Genomic DNA, 25,783 nt, shown 5'->3' on the forward strand with positions numbered 1-25,783 from the left:
CGGCAAAATCGTAAAAAATGTGTAAAATTTTGTTTTCTTCAACGCCCTGTATCTTGAAAATGGATGGCATTACATTAAATTTTTATTAAGCAAACCCCAATTATTTTTCAGTTTTTTACCTATTCTAGTGACGGTGTTACCTTTTTTGAAAAATATGTATAAAATTGTATCAAAAAACAAAAACCAAAAAAATGCGGCTTTTTATTTTTAAAGATGCGTTTCACCAATTTTAATTTTTTTAAAAATTCAGGGTGAAGCATTATGCAAAAATACACGTTGTATATTTTTTTCGTGAAAACGAATGTCTTTGTTATTTATTTATACTCATTTAAAATTTTAAAATCATTCTAAAATTTAAATTTCTCGCCAAAAATTAAAAAAAAAATAGGACAGAACTTTTTAAAGCTTACAACTTTTTTATTTAAAGTTTTTCGCTAGTTCTCGATGCGGCTGAGATAAAAAATAAAAACCTAAAAACCCTAATTAGGCTCTAGGTGGGTCACATGACCACCTAGGGGGCTAAAAATTTCAGAAAGTGAGTTTCACTATATATGCTACACGGTGACCTATATGGAATTCGAATCAAGTTGGGGGCAGTTTTCATCATCTTACCCGGATAGGCCCTTTAACATTTTAATGTTAACCAGAATTTTTACGTCGACTGTTTGAGGTTGATTATTTGTGTTTTTATTTTGTTTTGATATTTGTGCTAAAATATTTGCATTAGAATTATCTTCAGTTTGATCCAAATTAGTAACTATTGTATTTTCCTCTATTAAAAAATTACGCAACATGAAATCCATAGTTATAGTTTGAACTTTACTAGGAGCTATATATTTGTTTATTAGCAGTGGTGTTATGGCAAAATTATCAGTGCCGGAACGCACTGCTAATTTTTGTTTACAAAACCTAAATTCTCTATTTATTTCTTTTTATTTTCTTAACCAGTGCCGGAACGGCGTTCCGGCACCATGACAAGTTTGGTCTGCCACTATTTTATCGAACGCCCTGTAACATTCTAACTAATTTTGTAATATGAAGCTCAAAGTTTGCCAAAATTTTTGTTACTAACTTTTATTGCTATCTATTACTATAACGGATCTACTGAGCTTTACAGGGCCGTCTTAAGCATACACGGCGCCGGGGTGCAAGACTTAACTTTGCGCCCCCTTTTATTAAAAGATAATATACTTAAGAATATAAGTTATAAGAGTACGCTAAAATTAAAACTACATAATTATGTTTGAATTCTTTATATATTAAAAAACATGGTTTCAGTATTCAAACAAGATCAATCTTTAACACTATTTACACTATTTATCAAATTCAACTTTTCTAGCGTTTAAGTTGCCAAAAATTTTTATTACTTCGGTCAACTTCGGTGATATCTAATTCATGTGCTTTTCTATACTTATTAAAGACAGGTTTGTTAATCTCTATTGACCCATTGTTGAGCTCAGATAATTTTTGGTCGATTTAAGTGTAGAAAAAGACCTTTCTCCTTCAGCTAGTATTACTGGAAGTGTTAAATATATCCTTAGACATGTAGAAAAATTTGGGAAAACGGAAGTAAATTAGTAGAGTATAATATAACTTAAAATATAGAGTGTGGAGCTGTGTTTTTATTTATAAAAAATATTGGTAACAATTCTAACTGATGGAATAGATCTTCACCATCTATATCAGATCTATTTCCTTGCACTAGTGTTTTTTGTAATTTTTTTTGAAGGCTAGTATTTTTTTTTCTCTCTCGCATTTGCCCACAGCCTCCTACTGTGATTTGCCCCATTATCATACTCTTGGCCTCGTAAATTATCTAAATCAATATTCATTCATTTCAAAAATTCTAACAAATAATTTGCTAATCCTTGTCCGGTGTCCGGTAGTATCAACTATCAGTAACCAGTAAAAAACCTAGAAAATGCAACTAACAATGCAAATATAACTTCGGTAAGATTTGTTGACGAATTGAGATAAACTTGAGAGTAGGGAGAATTGGAAGTGTAAAATTTTCCCTACTCTAAGAGATAAACGAACCTAAACACAATAGTAGTTCCTTGAGTGAAATATCAGGTGTGCAATCTAAAATTATAGAATAATATTTAGATTGTTTTAAAAAATCAACAATAATTGTGCATTTAATTTTTTCACCAATTACACTTCATTTTAAATATTATGTCCAAGATAATGGGGCATACGATGCTGAACACTTTGAATTCGTGCAATATGTTCTGACAGCGTTTTATCAAAACTGGAAATAGATTCTATTAATTAAAAGTTACCGATATCCGATACATACATCCTTTACTGGTTCCTCTTAATGGTAAATTTGGTGTGCTAAAAATGTTATTATTTCGATAATTCTTTCTAAAACCGCCGTCCACCTTTTTCTTTTGCGTTCAACTGCTGCTTTATTAACAGAGTCTATTGTGTGGCTGTATAATAGTAATAGTAGGTAAGTCTTTTTTAGACCTAAATATTTTTTTACAGAAATTAGCTGGCCAGAACTTTTCTCGTGTTTTTTAAATTTCTCGAAATGTATCCAGTCTTTGAAACCAATGTGGGTATTAAAAGCAGTAACATTGGCATTGAAAAGCTTCCAGTAAAAACAAAATACATAATCACTATTAGATACAGAATATATAAGACAATCTCGTTTGATAATTTAGTTTATTTTTTAAACTTTTTGTATAATAGATATCTGCAAAGGACGTGTTATTGCTATCTACAGGATACTTAGATCTTTTAATTGCACTGGTCCATGTTCTGTTAGAAATAATCTTAATTTATCTGGTATTACTACTTAAAATAGTGTACGCGTCACCTTCTTGAAATTATGTCGGAATAATCTAAATGGGTTTCATATTCCATTTGTATATCGTAGGTGTAGTAATCATTAATAGCCTTTGTAAAAAATACTGAAAGTGCACTTGTACATGTTTGTTATTTGTAGTTTTTTAAGGACAAGCGCAAGTTTGAGCCTAGCAAGTGTTCGGCTTGCGCCCCTTGGACTTGGCGCCCGGGTGCCTCGCACCCCTTGCACCCCCGGGTTAAGACGGCCCTGGAGCTTTATCACACTAATCAATCGCCCTGTATATTTTATCTTAATACTTCTGCTACCCACGAATTTTTGTCTCGTTATCTTTTTCATACTGTTTCAGAATGTTGTTTAACTCATTAAAAGAACTAAATAATTGTCCACACTCCATAGTTAATTTAAAAAAAAAACACTAAACAAATCAAAAATAAGAAAACTCTAATACTAATCAATATTAAAGTGTAAACACAACGCGATTAGACAAATTCTAACCACATTCTGACACTCGCGATACTTACAGATACTTAACACAGCATACACGCGGCTAAAATTAGCGTGTATTATCAAAAAATCCAGTCAGAGTGCACGCTAAATAGTGACGTCACTGACTTGATATTAGCGTGTACCTAGACACAGCGAATAAAAATAATAGTATTCGCTCTGAGCGTTAACAAAGTGTCAAAGCAAAATCGACCGACCTGCTCATGGTGGCGGTTTTTTGAAATTTTATCAGGACGCTTTGTGTATGTTTAAATGAGACATTTAAAAAAATGCCGTGTCACGCTAGTGATATGTATTAATATAAACAGAAAATAAAAACGCACTTAATCTGATATAAATTCTTCTAGTTTCAATATTGATTATCAGTTTGATTTTGTATACATAACCTCACTATCGCAGTTTATGTCAATCCTTATTAACGAAAAAGAAAATATTTTTGTTGCACTATAAATTACAGTATAAATTAATAACTAATGAATTTTAACAATTGTATTGGGTTATTATCACTACAAAATAAAATATTCAAGTTTAACAAAATAATCCCATAAGACTCAATGTTAAAACGTCCTGACAAAATCTGACAGCGTGTCACGTGACTGTAAGTAGAGTAGAGGGGAGACGCACGGAGCCAATAGGTAAGTATAAATAAATAAACACACTGTTACTAATAAACCAAGTATAAAAGTTATACTGAGAATAAATCAGGTATAGGCAAAATCACTACCAATAAACATGGAATAACTTAGGTATAGGTTATACTTGGTATAAGAATTTAGTCTAAGTTATGGTTTATACCGACCCACACCCTTGTTTAAGTTTGGTATAACCTATTTTATGACTGTCAAAGTCATAAGAGACAAAAATATATTATTTTTTTGTATTTGTTTTGTGAGTAGATATATAGGTAATAAAAAAATGTATTTAAGAGGTATTGCAGCTAACGAGGAAGTTGATAATTTAATTAACATGATGAAAAATACACGAAAAAGGAAAACTTTCAAAGAAAGCATAAATTCCTTTTCAAAGAATGCAGAATAAAAATGTGAGGTTTTTAGAAAAATTAATAGGTGATTCACTTACTGTGAACAAGCGAGGAGGAGGCTTGTCCTCCACTCTACAAGAATAATAAGGTCTTTATTTTCTATAAGATGTAGAAAATTTCTCACGATATTCTTCAAAATATGCTGAAATTAGCGTATTTACATTGCATTTATAAGTAAAATAAATCAATTTGTTTACTTTTTCTTGACTTTTCCATTTAATACAACGTTCTCTTTTATTTGAAGCCATTTTATGAAACACTCAAACTCAACATACAAAATCCACATACGAAATAACGATTTATTAAAATATAGCAGACAATACAAAATTCTAAAAAATGACGGAATTTGGTTTGGCAGTTGTAAAGAAAAGTCAAAATTGACATATTTCACCCGTTTCATATCGTTGTTTTATGCATTTGTGTAGAAGATTGCGCCGTTGCCAAACTATTATTTCGGAATAAAGTGGGAATACTTATAACTAACTTATACCGAGTTTATTGGTAACAAATTATTTTCGTATTATATCTACCTTATACTTAGGATAACTATTCTAGATATAAATACGGAATAACCTTAGAATACGAGTGTTTTATTAGTAAGGCAGAAAGTTTGTTTACTGTTCATTTAATTTATAGGCTATGTTGTTGAATTGGAATTAAGTCATTGTTTACTCTAATACTCATGCGCAAAAATTCCGTTACGTCGATTTATAAATTAGCATATATTATTTTCTTACGTCTCCAGTCCGTTTCTTCCGTCTCCGTTGCGTCTAGGTACGTCTACGCTATGTCAAACTATAAATCCAACTTTAAGTCCAAAAATAATATTTTTATAACAATATTTGTTCCTTATTATAAAAAAAATAAAGGTTTAGAATCACTGGGTGTAATAATTTCATAGCATTAATTATTTACATTGAATAAATTTTATAAAAATAATCTAAATTGCAACACTTTCAAAATAAAATTACCGTTTGACAGAATTATATTGTAAAAACGTTCACGTTGCCGGTGGTTTTGCCAGTGGCGGCCGGTGAGGTAGTGCCATGGTACTACCATGCAGAAACATATTCTTTTTTATCTTTAAACCGTTTTAATGCCTGTTAATTTTTTTGTGTGTATTTCTTTTTTCTTTATAAATTATATAAAATCTGGCAACTGTGTAGTGCAATACAACCCTCACCACTCACAGCAGACGGAATGACCGTGCCAAATGCTTATGTGCCTCGTCTGAAAAGAGAAAGATTTTACGGGCATTCTATGTGACAGAGATAGAGCTATATTGCACTTTTAATATACGTTTAAATGAAACTATTCGTGCCTGGCTCGACTAATATTTTTTACTATGATCATAGTGGATCGTAGATCCAAAAAGATTGTCGTACAGGGTAGCATGATACTATAAATAACGATATAGTACCTTCCTATTTGCGCAAATACGTCCGAGTTCGCGCGTGATTACGTAACTGGAGACCGGAAGTTGAATTTGAATTCTTATTAAAGTTAAATGGGATTTGTATGCATTCTGTGATGAAATTATTCAATTAGCTAAATAACATTAAACTTCAATGTATTCGAAAAAAATTTAGTGTCGAGATTCCTGTCAAAATAACTGTCAAAAATAAAATATAAAATACACTTAGCTTACAACCGCGAACAATTCAAACTAATCGGACATTACGAATTATTACGAACTTGCCGGTCTCCAGTTACGTCACGACTTCCGGATGTGCAATTATCACTATTATCTTGTTATTTATAGTAGGTTTGTTCTAACAAACTGTCAAACTAGTCAGAAACCGTCAGCAAACAGTTGGTCAGTGAGAGAACATAATACAGTCACCAGTGATATCCCCTCTACTCCCGCTGGTCCACTATTCGCTGATGGTTTCAAACCGTTTGAAACTGATGCTAGAGCAAACCTATTATTATCATGCAGGGTAGTACATTATATTTTCGAGTTTCTTTACGAGCTCGCTCGCTCGTTTTTGTATTTATAATTATTACATTTTTATTTATTAAACTTTTTATTATAAATTATTATATTTTTAATAATTGAAAAATTTTTAATAAAACTTAAGTTAAATTCAGCTTATCGTAATAGTCTAATTAAACACAATTAACAAGTGAAATAGGAATAGATATGTTTCGAATCAAATTATAAATTGTATCCATATATGGTTTTGTGGAGCTTTCAAGTTAGTTTTGAGAAATCACGATGAAAAGGAAAATTCAGAAAATAGAGGCATCTTTAAGGAACTATTCAATTTTAGCCGAATTAGACAACGACTTAGGTTCATATTCAGAGTTCCAAATCTTTTAAAGGTAGGTACCTACCTCAAAACAACCCAAAATGAACTCCTTCAGTGCATGTTAGATGTTAATCGCGAGGAAATAAGAAAATAAATTGAAAATTATCTTTGTGTTGCAGTGATTGCCGATGAAACGACAGACGTCGCTGGTGAATTTCAGTTAGTTATAGTTTTCCGATATTTGTGTCAAGGGCGATAAGTTGAGAGATTTTGGAGATTTTACTTGCTGGACGGGCATGATGTCAAATCAATCACTGAATGCATTTTAAATGTTTAAATTTCTTGACACCCCAGAAATGGTATATACCTATAATATAATGTAAAAGTATCCGTACCTCTATTTGTACTTATAGTCTACTTCTATTTTATACCTTTTTTGACAATATCGTGAACCCGTCACTATAGACAGCTGCCCGAATTTTGGCACTACCTACTTTTGTAGTACGAGCCGCCACAGTGTGAAGTCATTTTGTAAAAATGAAAACGTTATACAAACTGCCTAGTCCTTACGAAAATGACTAGGCTTTTGCAAGGATGCCTGCATTTCATACTTGCCTACGACAGATATATTATAATTGTAAATAATTTTTTTCGATTATAGCGCCATCTGTTGACAACTAGAATAAATGTTATAAATGTCACCGACGAAATGTAATCACCGACGACGTGCGTTTTTTTTCCAATTACAATTTAATGCGCTAGAAAGAAGTCGAAAAACTGTGACGCACTGAAAGATCCTCATGAGAAAAAGCATACCTAGACACAGCGTGATTCCACTATCTTAATTCGGTCTCCTAAACCAAAGAATACATATCTCCCAAGAACCGACACAAACGGATTATCTATGAACTAAATTTTTATGCGCATGTGCCAGATCGGCCATTTCTCAATTTGTATGAATAGCAAATAATTTTGGTGACATTTGTCTTGTACAGGATCGGCGTTTGTTGTCACAGTTGTTTGTTTGGCTTGGCTTGGCGTTAGTATTTTGTTTTTGTATCAGTTTGTAGCTCATAATATTTTGTATAGACTTATTATCTGTATATTTTCTTATATAGCCTACAACTATTAATTGTTATTTTCCATCATTTATACAATTTAATTCTTTTTGAGATATCTTGATTATGTGAATTAATTATTTTAAGCTTTTTCATGAACTATAAACTATCGTATAAAAAATTAATTTTGTATTTATTGGGATTTCACAAAGAATTTGAATCTAAAATATCATACAAATTCTCTAACCTTTCTTTGACCTCTACTGTACCAAATGCATCTGCAGGAAGAGCACAAAGTCATATTTTATATGTGTTCATTCCACAAGCCACGTGCTGTGTTTAAAAAGTTGAGAATCCAATACTCACAAAAACTTCCATAAAGTACCTACTTTTATCAGCAAACCTAAATTAAATTTAATAAACTATGTTTCATTAAATTGTTTCTGTAGTTTGTATAAAACAATTACTTAGGTCAAATATATAAAACAATTTATGACTGACTACTTGAAATTCAGGATTTTCAGGAGTAACATTATATAATTTAGCTAATTCAAAAAGTTTGATCCAATATCACTTGAAATTGTTTCAACATTCAAGTTAATGCTTGATAATTGACAATACACTCTTCATAATAGGTTTACATTCTCTTGATCATACTTGCGTTCCAACAAAAAAAGCTAAAGGCTGCTTTCATATGGAATATAAGCTTCTGACCATAATGATCAAAACGTTTCCATATATATATATATATATGGAAATATATTTTATATATATATATATATATATATATATATATATATATATATATTAATTAAAAAAATTACTTTTTCTCTTTTCTCGATTGCTTATTAGTTTTTATTGTATACTATATATATTTTTTCAGTTATTACATCTTTAAAGTACATTTACAAAATACTGAAATTAAAACCCGACTATAGCCTCAGGTTTTCTTAACATTCTGTTTTTTGATTCATTAGCTTATGGTGGATATTAAAAAATTTAGGTTTTATTTTTCAACATAAGCGAACACAGTTAGCTTTCATTCGTCGTGGTAGTCAGACGTGTGCAAGAAAGAAGCTTGTTTTTAAAACCGGTGTTTATAAATTAGGTATATAAATAAATATTTTGTGAAGAAAAGTACATTAATTACACCAAATAAAAAAGCGAAATCGGAATAAAGACATTAAAAACTTATGATTGCAGTTAGCGGGGCCGAAGCCCTCGAAAAAAATGTTTTGGAAACCCAAATGGATACAGAACATGCAAAATCTTCAAAGGAGGAGCTGTTAGGATTTCAAAATATTGTTCCAATAACACAGATAAGTACCATAAAACTTGTTAATAATAAACCCATTATCTATAATGACTCTACTAATGTACACACTTCAATAATAATTAATATCATAAACAAAGAAGTAGGAACAAAAAGGGAGGAATTTCTTTATCGACAAAACGACTTAGGACCTTTTCACGTTTATATGGAAAATAATTCACCCGAATTTAAAGGCAGATTAAACGCTTTAATGATAGGTGACATTATCACAAATTTTAAAGAAATTAATGAAAAAATTGTAAGCATTGACGCAGTAGGGAGAAATAAAATACGTATAAAATTTAAAGATTATAAATCGGCTAACTATTTCATATCTAAAAAAATGGAATATAAGCTTCTGACCATAATGATCAAAACGTTTCCATATATATATATATATATATATATATATATATATATATATATATATATATATATATATATATATATATATATATATATATATAATAGATGAAATAGAGAATGTGGAAAAATCCCCTTACGAACAATTCACACATCCACCATTTCGGGCTGGGAAAAATTTTTCGAATAGAATCAAAGATCCAAACACCAGTTCTTAGAAATGTGTTTCGCCCTCTTTCTAAGAACTGGTGTTTGGATCTTTGATTCTATTCGAAAAATTTTTCCCAGCCCGAAATGGTGGATGTGTGAATTGTTCGTAAGGGGATTTTTCCACATTCTCTATTTCATCTATTTGATTTCGTACGAGTGGTCGTTAAACCAATAACCTTGGATCTTTGGTTCACTGAGTGTGTTTCAAAGATCTACATCTTATGTTTTTATATATATATATATATATATATATATATATATATATATATATATATATATATATATTAATTAATATATTAATTAAAAAAATTACTTTTTCTCTTTTCTCGATTGCTTATTAGTTTTTATTGTATACTATATATATTTTTTCAGTTATTACATCTTTATATTTATAGAAATAAAATAGTACAATACTTATTGGTTTTTTATTTATTTACCCCGATATTCGACTTTAAAGAATGTACTGGCTGGTTTTGGCTGGAATGTACGGAATGTTTTGGCTGGTTTCCAAGACAATAAAAATTGAAAATATTGACATTCGATTTTAACATACAGTTTCTTGTTGTTGATCACGAACATTTGTCATCCAAAAAGAATTGGATTCCGTGACGGTTACAACGGCTGTTATTTTTCGATTATTTTACGAAATAACGAATATAATGAATTAGGAAATACCTCGACAAACAAGTAATTGGTCCTAGGTTTTCACCCAAAGTAATCGAAAGTAGAACTGGAAGTCGATATTGGAACTCTTCGTGTAACTTTGCGTCGATTGATCTACGATTTTACTAATTTTGTCATCTTGTTTTACATTCATATCATATTTTGAGTGACTTTAAAGCAGTACCTACGGTTGTAACTCTAAAACCGAAGTCCGATGTCAAATTTCTCATCTTTAATACCATCCATGGGTTATAAGCTTTCATTCGACACCTCCTTTGTCATTCTATCTGTATTAGTAACTGAGGAGTTGTATTCGCGGTCGGACGGACAGACAGTCATGAAACCAGAAGTATATATTTGTTCTCGTCTTGCGAATGCGCGTCGAATAATATATCACTTGTGCTATTGCGGTGACTTTAAAAGAGTACTTCCGGTCGCATTTCTAAAACCGGAAGTCCTAGGTCAAATTTCCCACCTTTAGTACCATCCATGTATTATGAGCTTTCATTCGACACCTCATTTGTGATTCTACATGGTATAGTGACGGAGGAGTTACATTTCCGGTCGGACGGACAGACAGTCTAGGTCAAATGTCTCACCTTGAGTACCATCCATGGATTATAAGCTTTCATTTGTCATTCTACCTGGTATAGTGACTGAATGAGTTATATTCGCGGTCGGACGGACAGACAGCCTATTAGGTCACACCAAGTCGTTCAAATTCTCACCAACTTGTTCACACTTTTTCAAAATTGGTGAAAACAACAAATTATATTTTGTATCGTTGTATCAATATAAGCCAAAAAGAATAATTAGTGAATGTCACGCCACTATAATATATTTTATTATTGGTCTTTCAATGCTAAAATCAGGATAAAAAAGGTATTTTATCCATGGTTTTAATCAATATAATTCTCACCATTACTTTGTGTTGTATTTGCAACCTTTTGTAAATCAAAAATAATTCCACCATATTAAGAATGTCAACAAAAGCCGGCCCTGCATGCAACCTTTCTCTCAGTGCAACTAAAATTTTATTGATACACGCCAGAAATGTGCGAGACTTTTCTCAGTGTACTCGCGTGTACACTTGCCAACTCGATACTAAAATTAAGTACATGCTAACAACAAAAGAATCGCCGTCCGTGTCGGTTCTTGTGAGAGATATGTATTCTTTGCCTAAACCTTCACCCATACATACATTTTATTGCTATATAAACATCATGCTTTATTATTTACACAACCTTGTAAAATTGTTGTAGTAACTATGACAATATAATACTTTACACATTGCAAAAAACGGAAATATTCTCTGTGAAAACTGAAAAAACAGTAAAAAATACAAATTTGCCACACTAAACAACATTTGTTTTGAAAAAATCTGACATATGTCAATAAAAATTGACAATTTTACGTCATCACTCCTGCCGTCTATAGGGCTTTTCATCGATTGTCATTTGTTTCGAGCTTCTGTCATGTGTCGCATAATATTAATATATCTACGTCATACGTCTTTGGTTTGTATCATTGTAAATACCAATAACGTATGACGTAGATATATTAATATTATGTGACGCATGACAGAAGCTCGAAACAAAGGCCTTTTCATTCACGGTCATTTGTTTCGAGCTTCTGTCATGTGTCACATAATATTAATATATCTACGCCATACGTTATTGGTATCTACAGTCCGTCTAATTTACTTACCGTTGCACGTCATTATTTACGTTAGAGATCTAAGTTGACATTGTTGCCCAATTAGAAAAAATTCTTGAATTCATTTTAAATCAAATACATCATCAAGGCCGCGTCTCACCATCAAATAGTTTGAGCAAACTAAAGTGACAGTTAGTGACGTCACATCCTGAGTGTTCATTGTGGATAATAATGAAAAATTTTAATTTTAAATAAAGTACAAACAAGTTAAGGCCCCGTCTCACCATCAAATAATTGACAGTTATTTGATCAAACTTGACAGTTACTGACACAAAGTGACAGTTAGTATGTATAGTTTGTGTCACTAGTCAAGTTTGATCAAATAACTGTCAATTATTTGATGGTGAGACGGGGCCTTTTAGACAACTCATTACAAAAAATTTGATCAAACTAGACTGATAGTGAGAGCACAGATTTTTAGAATTTCAAAAAAACTGCAATTGTGACGTCACTTTGACGTACTTCCGGAGTTTGCTCAAACTGTTTGATCAAATTATTTGATGGTGAGACGCGGCCTTCACACAATTTTTGCGGAAGTGGATTATACAGCAAAACAAATTAATACTCAATGTAAATAAATAAAAACTTTAGAAATAGAAAACAAGAATTAAGTTATAATCTTACGTTAAAGTACATAATAAAAACAGTAAATATAATGAAACAAGTACTTATAGTAAAGAATATAAACAAATATGAAGTGTCATCACCGCAACTGTCAAATAAATGTTACCAATTTATGCCAAAACATCACCTTCGTTCGATTATAGTTACAGTGTATTCCGAACAAATGTGCTTCATAAAAACGCTTTATAATCCATTTATACAAATTAAATGAAACATATTGTGTATTTTTTTAAGTTAACCTTTAATAGAAATCTTTAAATATTATTTCTACGCGTATATAATAAAATATGCCTAGTGGCTGTAACGCCAGTGTACTCGGCAAAGTGATTCTAAAAAAGAACACACCTACCGCCTAAATATTTCGTGTTGGTATCATGTGACGTCTCGGGCTATGACGCGGATGCCGTGCAACGGTAAGTAAATTAGATGGTGTATACAATAATACAAACCAAAGACGTATGACGTAGATCATAGCCACCTTTACCACCCTTTAAGTCGACTTTACATTACATGATTTGTCATGGAGTGAAATTTACATGTTTACACTGTGTGATTTGTCATATGATTTTGCATTGTTTATACGGCTCGTTTTGTCATAAGCATTGTCATGCGGCTCGTCATGGGAAAAATCATATGACAAATCACATGATAAATCATGTAGTGTAAAGTCGACTTTACTTTACAAGCCATGAAGAGAAAAAGGCAACGTCGCAATTGATGACGTCGGTAGTCTGATTTTCGGACTACCGCTTTCGAAACTACGATTTTAAAGTACAAATTCTGGTAAAATTTATAGTATTTTTTGAGTCGAACAAGAAAATATTATTAATTAGAAGTTTGTACAAAATAATATTAAAAGTAATTCCTTGTAAGTAACGTTTATTATACAAAAAAAAAAACCAATAAGAAGAATATAAACGGGATTCATTTTTTTCGAATCCTGAGAAAACTAATAAGTATTCTTCAAAAATTTAAACACAGAGTGAAAGATTACGTTAGAACCGAGGGCCCAAAGTCCCTGAAAACTTCTATGTTTATTTTAATAACTTACAGGGGTGAAAAACTAAGAAAATTTTGTGTGATTTTTAGTTTCAAATATGTCATTAAAAAAACTTTTTATTCATTCTAAGGGACTTTCGGCCCTCGGTATAAAGTAATCTTTTATTCTGCGTTTAAATCTTTCAAAAATACTTATTAGTTTTCTTAGAATTCGAAAAAAATGATTACATTTAAAAATACAGGCGTCAAAATTTTGCATTTTGTTCCTTTCCCTTTAAGGTTTGTCGGACTTATTTAGAAACGCCCTGAATTGATAAATAACAAATCTAGTAGTTAAATATAAACGAATTAATAAAAAAAAACAGAATGTTAAGAAAACCGGAGTCTAGTTGGGTTTTAATTTCAGTATTTTATAAACGCTCTGTACACCATAAAAATTTAACTGGTTAGCAACAATATTATTATAGGGGTATTGTTAAAGAATTAGGCTATACCATATTAAAAAAATCACTTAAATCTGCCAACAGGTTTAGGAAATATGAAACATTAAAAATGACAAATTTTTTAAGTTGACGGATTTCTATATGCACGCAAGTTTAGAGGACGAGTAATCCTTGACCAAAAGTGAAGCCAAACTGACACCAGAGATTTTGATCATCGACGTATCTTTGGGGTATTGTTATGCATTGAGTATTTAAAATAAAAACATGAAATGTATTTAAAATGAAGAATTTGTGTACGGTAAATGTTTTATTAAGTTGCTCATATTACGTACATATGTTTCAATACATACATATGTTTTTATTACGAATTTTAGATGATGATTTACTTTATTTTTTATGAAATTTTAACCTTCAACGAACACCCACCACTGGCAACCCATTGTTATTTTTGACGTGACCGCCATGTTTCTGGTGACAAACAAACCAAAAACTGGCTTCACTTTTGGAACGTGTGTTTTAAATGAGTGTTACCCGTCCTCTCTTTTTTCCTTGTCTAAGGTATATACAATAATACAAACCTTAGACAAGGAAAAAAGAGAGGATGGGTAACACCCATTTAAAGGCTGTATGACACTATGCATTTTCTTGTATCATTTCTTGTACGTACATTTGTGCCCTGTATGACACTATGCAAGTTCTTGTATCGAAAATTGTATGAAATTCGGCACGTGATTGGTCGAAATTTTGTTTGTCACCCTGTGTCACGTTATGGTAGTACTGCATCTACATACACAGCTGATTTTAAATATTTTATAAAATTTATAAACTTTTATATAATTAACATTTTAATGTTAACCAGAATTTTACGTTGACTGAGGTTGATTATTTGTGTTTTTATTTTGTTTTGATATTTGTGCTAAAATATTTGCATTAGAATTATCTTCAGTTTGATCCAAATTAGGAACTATTGTATTTTCGTCTATTAAAAAATTATGCACCATGAAACCTAAATTTATAGTTTGAACTTTACTAGGAGCTAAATATATGGTTATTAGTAGAACAGTAGTCCATACCAAACGGTATATTAAGTATCAATAAAAGATTTATAAATAATACCTACAAAAACACAAATAAATTCATCAATACATTATCCCATTTTCATTTCAGCCGCCATTATGAGTAAGTAATTATGACATTTTAGATGTTTTACCAGCAGGTTTTACGTTTTTGCTCTTTGCGCAGAAATTGGCGCAGTTCTTGTACAATAATCTGTGTATGACACTATGCATTTTTTTGACATATCAGAAACGATATTAGAAATGATTTCGGCAAAGCGACCTCTATTTCTACGCTCTGTACTTTTATTCGCACTTTTAATTATATTGGCCAATTATATTAGTCCTGGTTGTTGGATAATTGTCAAGACCATAGTCCAAAAAAATAATAAGAAGAAAAAATAAGATGCAGGTTATGTTTAGCAAACGTAAACAATTGTATGTAGTAAATAAAATCAGTTATTAAAATGCAGTACTGCAAGCAAAATACAATTAATTAAATTTACCTTTATATAATAATTGCATATCATATCAATATTGTGGAGTAATATATAATTTTTCTGCGTCAATGACAGAAGGTTGAAATATACGTCAATTTGACAATTTCAATTGACAATATGAATTATTTAAGATAGATGCAATATTTCTCCGCGACTCGCGCACGGTCGTTCAAGGTTGCCAGGTCTGGTGAAAATTCACCAGATTTGGTGATTTTCTAACCCATTTGGTGATATGGTGAAAACTTTTTTAAAAAGCTTAATATCTGGTGATTTTTTGACCTTATCTATATTATATTTTTTTATTTAAAAAGTACGATTATATGTTTTTTATTCGTTATTAAGAATTGCCTAATATTCATATAATACAAAAAGTCTAATTTTGTAATATAAAATGATCCGCCTCTGTGGTGCTCAACTGGGGATCCACCGAAATTTACGCTACTCTTACAAGTGTTCATGCACTTCGGATAATTTATGTCTTGGTTTTATAAACAAACCAGTTCAGTTAATATCAACATATCAATTTTCAATTTATCAGTTTTATCTTTCTTGTGTCAGCTGTAGAGTTTTAAGTGATTACTGTTCTTCATATTTTGTAGTTTTGTCACGTTTTGTGTTGGTTTGGTCATCTAAACTAAAATCTCAAAGGTTCTTAGGAACTATTTTTTCAATTTTAATTTGTATTAAAAATTTATTAGCATGAGCAAAATTACTAGGTTTCCAACAAAAACACCCCGCTCGACGAGGGTCGTCTGTCAGGCCAAGTTTAAGACATAAAACGTTTAAGTTTTAAATAATCTACATTGTCGGGATTATCAGTACCTTTTATAAAAATGAACACCTACATTTTACATTATATTTTACAAAAAAAAAAATCGTTTCATTTGTATTTTAATTATTGTTTTATTAGGTTTGTTCCAACCCTTCACATTACCGTTCTCGAATGGTTACGGGTATGCGCATGCGCAAAATTCTGCGCAGCAACACATTTTTCGTTACTGCGCATACTCATAACAATCTGGTGATTTTGAGCAAAATCTGGCAACTTTTTAAGCAATTGTCTGGTGATTTTTAGTTTTTTGACCTGGCAACTATGCGGTCGTTTCTCGTTTCCCTTTCCAAGTACTTGCACACCGCGAATAGTGTCATACAGCCTTTAACACACACACACGTTCCAAAAGTGAAGCCAGTTTTTGGTTTGTTTGTCACCAGAAACATGGCGGTCACGTCAAAAATAACAATGGGTTACCAGTGGTGGGTGTTCGTTGAAGGTTAAAATTTCATAAAAAATAAAGTAAATCATCATCTAAAATTCGTAATAAAAACATATGTATGTATTGAAACATATGTACGTAATATGAGCAACTTAATAAAACATTTACCGTACACAAATTCTTCATTTTAAATACATTTCATGTTTTTATTTTAAATACTCAATGCATAACAATCCCCACCCACTCTTCTATGATAACAATACCCCAAAGATACGTCGATGATCAAAATCCCTGGTGTCAGTTTGGCTTCACTATTACTCGTCCTCTCTCTTTCCTTGTCTATGATACAAACCAAAGACGTATGACGTAGATATATTAATATTATGTGACACATGACAGAAGCTCGAAACAAATGACAATCGATGAAAAGCCCTATTTGTTCTTGTTGTTAGAAGTGAAATTTGTTTTTTTTTTAAGTTATTTTACAATTTCAAGATAAACATTACTGAAACATAATATAAAATCATGTCTAATACCACTGAAGTAAAACAAGAAGTTGCTGAGATGACTTGCAAAAGAGAGATAGCTAATGAAGTAGATGTAATTACCCAGGATTCTTTTAAAATTGAAATTAAGCAGGAAGCTACCACAGAAGCTACAAATGATGATACATTTGATTATTTAGACGTTAAGAAATGTTCCATCAAAGCCGAAATAGAACAAGATGATGGTAAGGAAATACAGAGTAATTATCTACATTTAAGTCCCCAATTATCTTGCCAACTAAATCAACTAATAAAGATTCATGTGATGCCTGACTTTTCATCCTCTAATGATTAGACGGTCTAATCAGTAAGTATAAAGTGACCACATTTTTCACTGACACAAAGTGGGACAAATAGGAATTATTTTTCGGAAAGTGGATAATAATGCAGTAAAATCTCAGGTTTTCATATCCGTAATCCGTCTACCCTTGTTCTAAACTAGAACCGAGTCTATTTTCTTTTGTGTTTTCCTTTGACGGCCATATTTTACAGCTATATCTCTTCAATAATATGTAATTTGATACAAGAAGAATACAAAAAACAAGGTTATTTTTGACCGATTCTATGATAAATTCTTGTTATCTAAAACAGCCCCCCCCCCAAAATTATTTCGATTAATGGAGATTTTACTGTAGGTATATTCAAATGATTGTTCCACATGCCAGTTAATGAGAGGAAGAACAGAATATTACCTTAGAATTCTATCCTACTGCATCAATTTTAATGGAATTTTGGGAATGGAACCTCGGAAAAGGCTAGAGAACCTAATTCTAAGCAAAAACTGTTCTATATTTTTTTTTGAAAACTTAATACTTTTTGAGTTATTCGTGGTTGAAAATTTGCCATTTTCATTGAAAAGTCACCTTTTTGGACGGTTTTTTGCGAATACCTTAAAAAAAACTGTATAATACATTTTTATAGCTTACGAAAAAACAGAGATTTATTTCTTCACAAATGTTATATTTATAATACAAAAAGAGAGATGGTACTTATGTGAAAAGAGATTTTTTTTGGTGCAAGCTTAAATCAGTGTGTTCAACTTAAAATAATAGATAAATGGTCATTTTTAGGGGTATAATGTTAGAGATACCTTTTGTGGTAGTTGAAAAGACCTTTAAAATGAGCACTGTCAAATGTCCGTTACATTCAAACTAAGTGAAATATTGTGCAAAAAATTGATGACTAATGTATTTTAAGGAAAAATGAGAAGTATATTTAACCCCTCTTCCACCAGAATTTAAATGCATCGTTTTACTTCTACAGTACTTTTTACGATAGTGTTTTTTCTATGTTCATAAAGTTGGACGGGTTTAAAATAAATGCTTTAAAAAAATACGATTAAATTATACAGGGTGATTGATTAGTAGGGTAAAGCTCAATAGCTCCGCTATAGTAATAGATAGCAATAAAAGGTAATAACAAAAATTTTAGCCACCTTTGAGCTTTCACATTACAAAATTAGTTAGAATGTTACAAGGTGTTCGATAACACAGTGGCAGACCTAACTTATGTTTTTTTTTAAATAGAACACTTATGTTTTTTATTTTATATTCGAAATCCTGTTAACTTCTCCATCACAAAAATATAAAGGTTTGTAATGTTATACAGGGTATTTACAAAGTTATAACCAATTTTGTATGAAAATCGTAACAAGTTCAACTCCCTGTATAAATAAAAATAAGCACAACAGCAATGGTTTATTAATGCCATATTTTTTTATTTATTTTCAAAATTTTTAAGAATTATTGATATTGCTAATTTTCTTTATATCAAATACAGGGTGAGTCAAAACGCAAGTACATTATTTTCTCAGTAATGTTAAATAGAACACCCTGTATTTTATATAATTATTGAAAAGTAACATTAACATACTTTAATTTTTATATAACATTCCCTATGCCGAAATTTATTAGTTTTCGAGATATTTTCATTTTTCAGAGCAAATTATTTTGGGTGTTTAAATTTACCTAAATTTTAAGTAAGCCATGGCTGAATTGACAATTGAAGATTACCGATTATCAATCCGGTAATCAATGTAACACTGTAGCAAATAAAGAAATGAAAATAATTTATTACTAATACATTTTACAAACAAAAACACAACCACTACATGCAACATTTTTGAAACAATTAAAAACTATCTTTTTATGTAAATGCAACAAATAAACAAAGAAAAGTAGTAATAAATTTTACAAAAAAACACACAAACACAAAATACAATATTTTGTGAAGACAAATAAACACTACTTTTGTATGTAAATGTAACAATGTAACAAATAAAGAACGAAACATAATTTATCAGTAATACATTTTGCAAAAAAAATGTTTGAAAAAATTAGAAGCTACTTTTAATAAAATATTTTTAATATTTAATTACATAAGGTGTTCAAAATTATCTCCTAACACATTTATGTACGCCTAAAAACGTTCATTGAATGAGCTACTTACTCTACGGAGCATTTGTAAATTAATACATCGAAATACACTTTGTATTCTATTTTTCATCTCATCCCTTGTTGTTGGAGGTATTTTATAAACTTCATTATTAACGTAACCCCAAAAAAATCAGTCCAGTTTATTAACCTTTCGTTACTCGCGCCAACTTTTTGTGATCGGATACTCGCGCACGGTGCAGGAGACTGGGTCCAAAAATATGGGTCAGCAGTGTTTTAAAATTATTTTTTTTTGCAAAATTGTGTACGATTAAATTATTTAATGAATATATGATCATATAATTTTGTAGATATGCGTTTGTGTTCACATTATATTACTTTAATCAAAAATTTAATAATTTTCATTGTTATCCATTTATATGTATATACAAAAACTTTGGAAGTGAAAAAAAAATTGAATATGGTTAAATTTGTTTACTAAGAACTTTAGATCTTAATTCAATACACAAAAAAATTAAAAATAAAGAGTAGTAGTAACAAAAAAAGTTATAAAAATTAATTAACGTTTTTAAAACATGAAATACACAATGGTGTCACATTCATTGGAACAATGGTGTTCCAAACACAGATATTTTGAGCATATTTGGCAGTAAAACTTTGTTTTTCTATTTTTCTTCCAATCACAAACAGCACAGCGATCTGAAGTTCCTGGTGTTACGACTGGTACTTGTTCTGTTGGTAAACCACATATCTCCCTAAACCTCATTCTGATGGTTCTGGGTAAGTTATATATTTATATTTATATATATAAATATAAATAAACTAATCTATAAACATTGAAAATAAGGAAAAGATCTTAAATTACCTTACTAATTAAAAATATCGATGTGTGATCCAAACACAAAAATTGGTGCACAAATACTCGCACACGGTGTACAGGACCGTGTTGCGTAATAACAAAAGGACAGTACTATTTTTTACACTGCGAACTGACTTTACCCACAGTTGATTGACCACTGAAGAGGAATACGAAATAGCCATTCAAAATCCCCACTACAAGCAGAGTTACAGGAATTTATTTACAGGCCCGGTCTCCCACACCGTGTGCGAGTAACGGAGGGTTAAATTCTGGTGATTTGGGTGGCCATGCTACTGGTCCATTGAAAAATGAAAATATCTCGAAAACTAATAAATTTAGACATAGGGAATGTTATCTAAAAATTAAAGTATGGTAATGGTACTTTTCAATAGTGATATAAAATACAGGGTGTTTCTTTAAAATTACTGAGAAAATAATGTACTTGCGTTTTGACTCACCCTGTATTTGATATAAAGAAAATTAGCAATATCGACCATTCTTGAAAATTTTGACAATACGTTAAAAAATATGGCAATAATAAACCATTGTTGTTTTGCTTATTTTTATTTATACAGGGAGTTGAACTTGTTACGATTTTCATATAAAATTGGTTATAACTTTGTAAATACCCTGTATAACATAACAAACCTTTATATTTTTGTGATGGAGAAGTTAACAGGATTTCGAATTTAAAATAAAATATAGGGTGTTCCATTTAAAAAAACATAAGTTTGGTCTGCCACTGTGTTATCGAACACCCTGTAACATTCTAACTAATTTTGTAATGTGAAGCTCAAAGGTAGCTAAAATTTTTGTTATTAACTTTTATTGCTATCTATTACTATAGCGGATCTATTGAGCTTTACCCTACTAATCAATCACCCTGTAGAGTGCATTTTTAGATTTTCTTAATAATCTTTCTTTTTCTCCATGTAACTAATATTCTAATTTTAATTCCTGTTTCTAAATCAAAAAATCTAACAATTGTGGGAAATAATTCAAAATATTTTTGGTTGGAAGTGTCAGGATATGTGAAATGCACATTTTGTTATTCTCTCTGCAGTTATGAAAACAAATATATGGCGAAGAACATACAAATAATTGCTTCGGTGTTTGTCCTTGCACATGCAAATTTTTTGTCGTCTAATGTTTTGATCTTCTGTGTGGTACATTCCAATGATCTGGAACTTTGATTGTGGTTTAGCAGTAAAAGCAAAGAGCCCTTACGCTAATGTGCTCTTTTTGTGTGCTGCCAAAGTTTTTTTTGTGAATTTGGAACAAACAAATTGTTTGCAGTCAAAGAATTTTTGTATTTCTAACTCTAAATTAACATACTACAATTATTTAAACAATTTCACATATATTTTTTTTGAAATTATATTTTCAATTTGTTTTTTTCTTCTTCTTTATTTCTTTCTATTGTAATATAAAATAATTACTTAAATCTAAGGGTTAATTGTATTGCTACAATTTATATTCACAGTTTTTTTGATATGTTTGTAAATTGTTTTTAATATATTTGTCTTCAGAACAAATCAAATTGTTCAGATAGACGGGAAGTGATAGACGTTAATATACAAAAGTACTTACATACGTCAAAAAATAGTGTACAACTTTGGTTCACAGATATAAAATACAAATATAAAAACACAAGATATAAAATACAAGTATAAAAACACAAGGCATAATATGAAATAATACATACATCAATTAAGACAAACACTTTCTGGGTTCCTAAGAATAAACAAAGTACAATTCAACAATGCACAACCCAGTTCCAAACATTAAAGTTACAATTTAAAAATTCATCACTGCTGTAAAATGCTTGACTTATGAGAAAATTCTTTAGTTGTTTTCTAAATTGTAAAGTTGGCAGTTCAGTAATTTCAGTAGGCAACTTGTTGTAGAATGTTAAACCATAAGAGTTTGGTCCGTCTCTACTTCTTTGGAGCCTGGTGTAGGGCAGTATTAAGGCATGCTTATTTCTGGTTTCATATCAGTGTACATCCTCATGTCTTTGATGACAATCTATATTTTGTTTCACATGAACAAGACTCTCCAGAATAAATAGCGAAGGCAGAGTTAGTATGTGCAGTGCAACAAATGCTTGCCGACATTCTTTCTGATAGGACATGCCAGCAGTTATCCTTACTATTCTTCTCTGAATACGAAAGACATCTTTGGCTCCAGCACTGTGACCCCATGCCAAAATTGCATAGCTGATGTGTGAATGACACAGTGCAAAATAGGTCTGTTGTAAAGTGAACTGAGATACACACTCAGAAAGTCTTCTAATCAGAAAAGTTGGGTCATTGTTGATGTCTCGTATTTCCTAAACCTGTTGTCCAATTTAAGTGATGTTTTAATAAATGTTATAGCCTTATTCTTTAACAATATCGCTGTAATAATATTGTTGCTAGACAGGTAAATTGTCATTGTATACCGGGTGTACCAATCAAACTGTGTTTTTTTTTCTAAAAGTACATTTACAAAATACTGAAATTAAAACCCGACTATAGCCTCAGGTTTTCTTAACATTCTGTTTTTTGATTCATTAGCTTATGGTGGATATTAAAAAATTTAGGTTTTATTTTTCAACATAAGCGAACACAGTTAGCTTTCATTCGTCGTGGTAGTCAGACGTGTGCAAGAAAGAAGCTTGTTTTTAAAACCGGTGTTTATAAATTAGGTATATAAATAAATATTTTGTGAACAAAAGTACATTAATTACACCAAATAAAAAGGCGAAATCGGAATAAAGACATTAAAAACTTATGAGTGCAGTTAGCGGGGCCGAAGCCCCCGAAAAAAATGTTTTGGAAACCCAAATGGATACAGAACATGCAAAATCTTCAAAGGAGGAGCTGTTAGGATTTCAAAATATTGTTCCAATAACACAGATAAGTACCATAAAACTTGTTAATAATAAAATTATCTATAATGACTCTGCTAATGTACACACTTCAATAATAATTAATACCATAAACAAAGAAGTAGGAACAAAAAAGGAGGAATTTCTTTATCGACAAAACGACTTAGGACCTTTTCACGTTTATATGGAAAATAATTCACCCGAATTTAAAGGCAGATTAAACGCTTTAATGACAGGTGACATTATCACAAATTTTAAAGAAATTAATGAAAAAATTGTAAGCATTGACGCAGTAGGGAGAAATAAAATACGTATGAAATTTAAAGATTATAAATCGGCTAACTATATCATATCTAAAAAAATGAAGCAATATTTACAAAAAATAATTTAGACATATACTATACATTCCTAAGTTTCTTTTAGTTAGACAGGGCGTAATAAAATATATTTCCACAGAATTTTCAGTAGAGTATGTTAAAAACAGAATCAAAATATATGATTTACATTGTAAATTTGAAGTCCTTCAAGTCACAAGATTAAATCGGAGGCAAGTAGATGACAACGGTACTCAATACATTCCAACAAAAAGATGCATAGTTAGTTTTAAGTCACAAGTGCTACCAAAATATGTAACAATCAACAAGGTACTAAAGGAAGTCGAACCATATAAACAAAAGGTGCTACTATCATCAACTGGGGAAATTCGGTCTGGAAAAGAAACCCCTTCGACCATCCTCCATGTTGAAGTTTATTTACCTATCAGCGATAGGGTTGTGATTGTGTTGTTCGGCTGAGCTGTTTATAGCATCTTTATTTCCCATATTATAGTGTTAATTTGATCTGGAACTTGCCATTTCTTGGCGTATCTCTGGTTTTGAGAATCATCTATTATTTCTTACATTTAGATAGGGAAATAGGTATTAAAAACACAGTGTTTAAGTTGTAGAACAAAGAACTGCAGCACATAATCTGGACAACGTGTCCGAAAAGAGGCCACATGGCCGCCACGGCGTAGGCCGGAGCCCACTAGAGGCACGTCAGGTGCTCGTCAAGAGTGAAGACCGAGAGAGAGCGTCAGCAGAGATTCGCTACCTTTTATAGGCTTAGAATCGCTGCGCTGCCGACGATAAAATTTTGTGGGCAGAGCCTATGCCGTGTACAAATGCGTGCCATTGATGATACTACTATGGTCAGTGTAAGAGCAAGGCTAGGTGCGATAAATATTAAGAATCCCACAACTCAAAAGAATGTAAAAAGACCGATCTCACTATGTTTTATTTGTTCGGGGGATCATTTTACTACAAATTTAAGCGCGTGTCAATAATTTCAGCGTCAAAAACCTATTAAAGACGCTATCTCTTCCAATAATATTAGTTATCAAGATGCCAACAAACAGTTCCCCAGAAACTCCTATGCAAAAGTAACATCCATTAATACGGAACAAACTACAAACCTCTCCTGCCTCAAAACTTTCCCTCCATTAAATCCCAATAATTATATACCCACCCAGCTCCCATCAAATTCAATTTACAAAATGTCAACAAATAATATATTTTACAATAATAACTCAAATAGTACAAATTCTCGAACATTTAAAAGACAGAGACCAAATAGTCCAGATTCAACATTAATTTTGCATAATGAAATTATATCTTCCCCTAGATCTCAATTACCTACGGGAGGAATATTAGGCAGTATTAACTATAAGGGAAATATTAATAATCCAGTTGCATCTCCTTCAGACTTGAGCATGGTAAATTCAATATTAGAATTAGTTATAGAAATTCTCTATAAATGTAAACTATTAACTATAAATATAAACACGTCATCACATTCTCAGACCTCAACCATGCAATAAACATTCTTCAATGAAACTGCCGTTCGGCAGTTTCCAATAAAACTAACTTAGAATATCTACTAGATAGGGGCAACTACCCCGTTGCAGTTCTATCGGAAACATGGTTTAAAGCAGAAAAATATTATAATTTTAAAAGCTTCAACAATATTAGCTGTGACCGGGACGACGGGTACGGCCGCTCTGCCATTTTATTATAATCAGACTTAATATATCAAGAAGTCTCAATTTCAACTACAATCAACTTTGAGCATACTTGTATCTCAGTTAATTTTCCATATATACATAAAAAATTTACTTGGTTTCAGTATATTTTAAACCAAGAACTAGAATATCATTACAACAGTGGATTAACTTTTTGGAACAAATTCCAAAACCATTCATAATTGGGGGCGACTTTAACGCACATAGTTTGGCATGGAACGATGGATATGACGATATCTATGGCAATATTCTTTTGGAAGCTATCGAACAATGCAACCTAGTAAT

At 31.1% G+C, this 25,783-nt stretch overlaps 1 protein-coding gene across 3 annotated transcripts in view; it reads left to right on the forward strand.

Annotated features, from left to right (window-relative positions):
- Positions 1-17,081: 17,081 nt before the first annotated feature.
- Positions 17,082-25,783, forward strand: part of LOC114344733 (gastrula zinc finger protein XlCGF57.1-like) — a 61,045-nt gene continuing 52,343 nt past the window's right edge. For all 3 annotated transcript variants that reach the window (XM_028295557.2, XM_028295554.2, XM_028295556.2), the window contains exon 1: positions 17,082-17,500. In XM_028295557.2, the coding sequence (XP_028151358.1) occupies positions 17,296-17,500 (205 nt within the window). In that variant the 5' untranslated portion in view covers positions 17,082-17,295. The remainder of the gene's footprint in view (positions 17,501-25,783) is intronic.

The sequence above is a fragment of the Diabrotica virgifera genome, chromosome 5, assembly GCF_917563875.1.
Source record: "Diabrotica virgifera virgifera chromosome 5, PGI_DIABVI_V3a".
In the NCBI taxonomy this organism is placed as follows: domain Eukaryota; kingdom Metazoa; phylum Arthropoda; class Insecta; order Coleoptera; family Chrysomelidae; genus Diabrotica; species Diabrotica virgifera.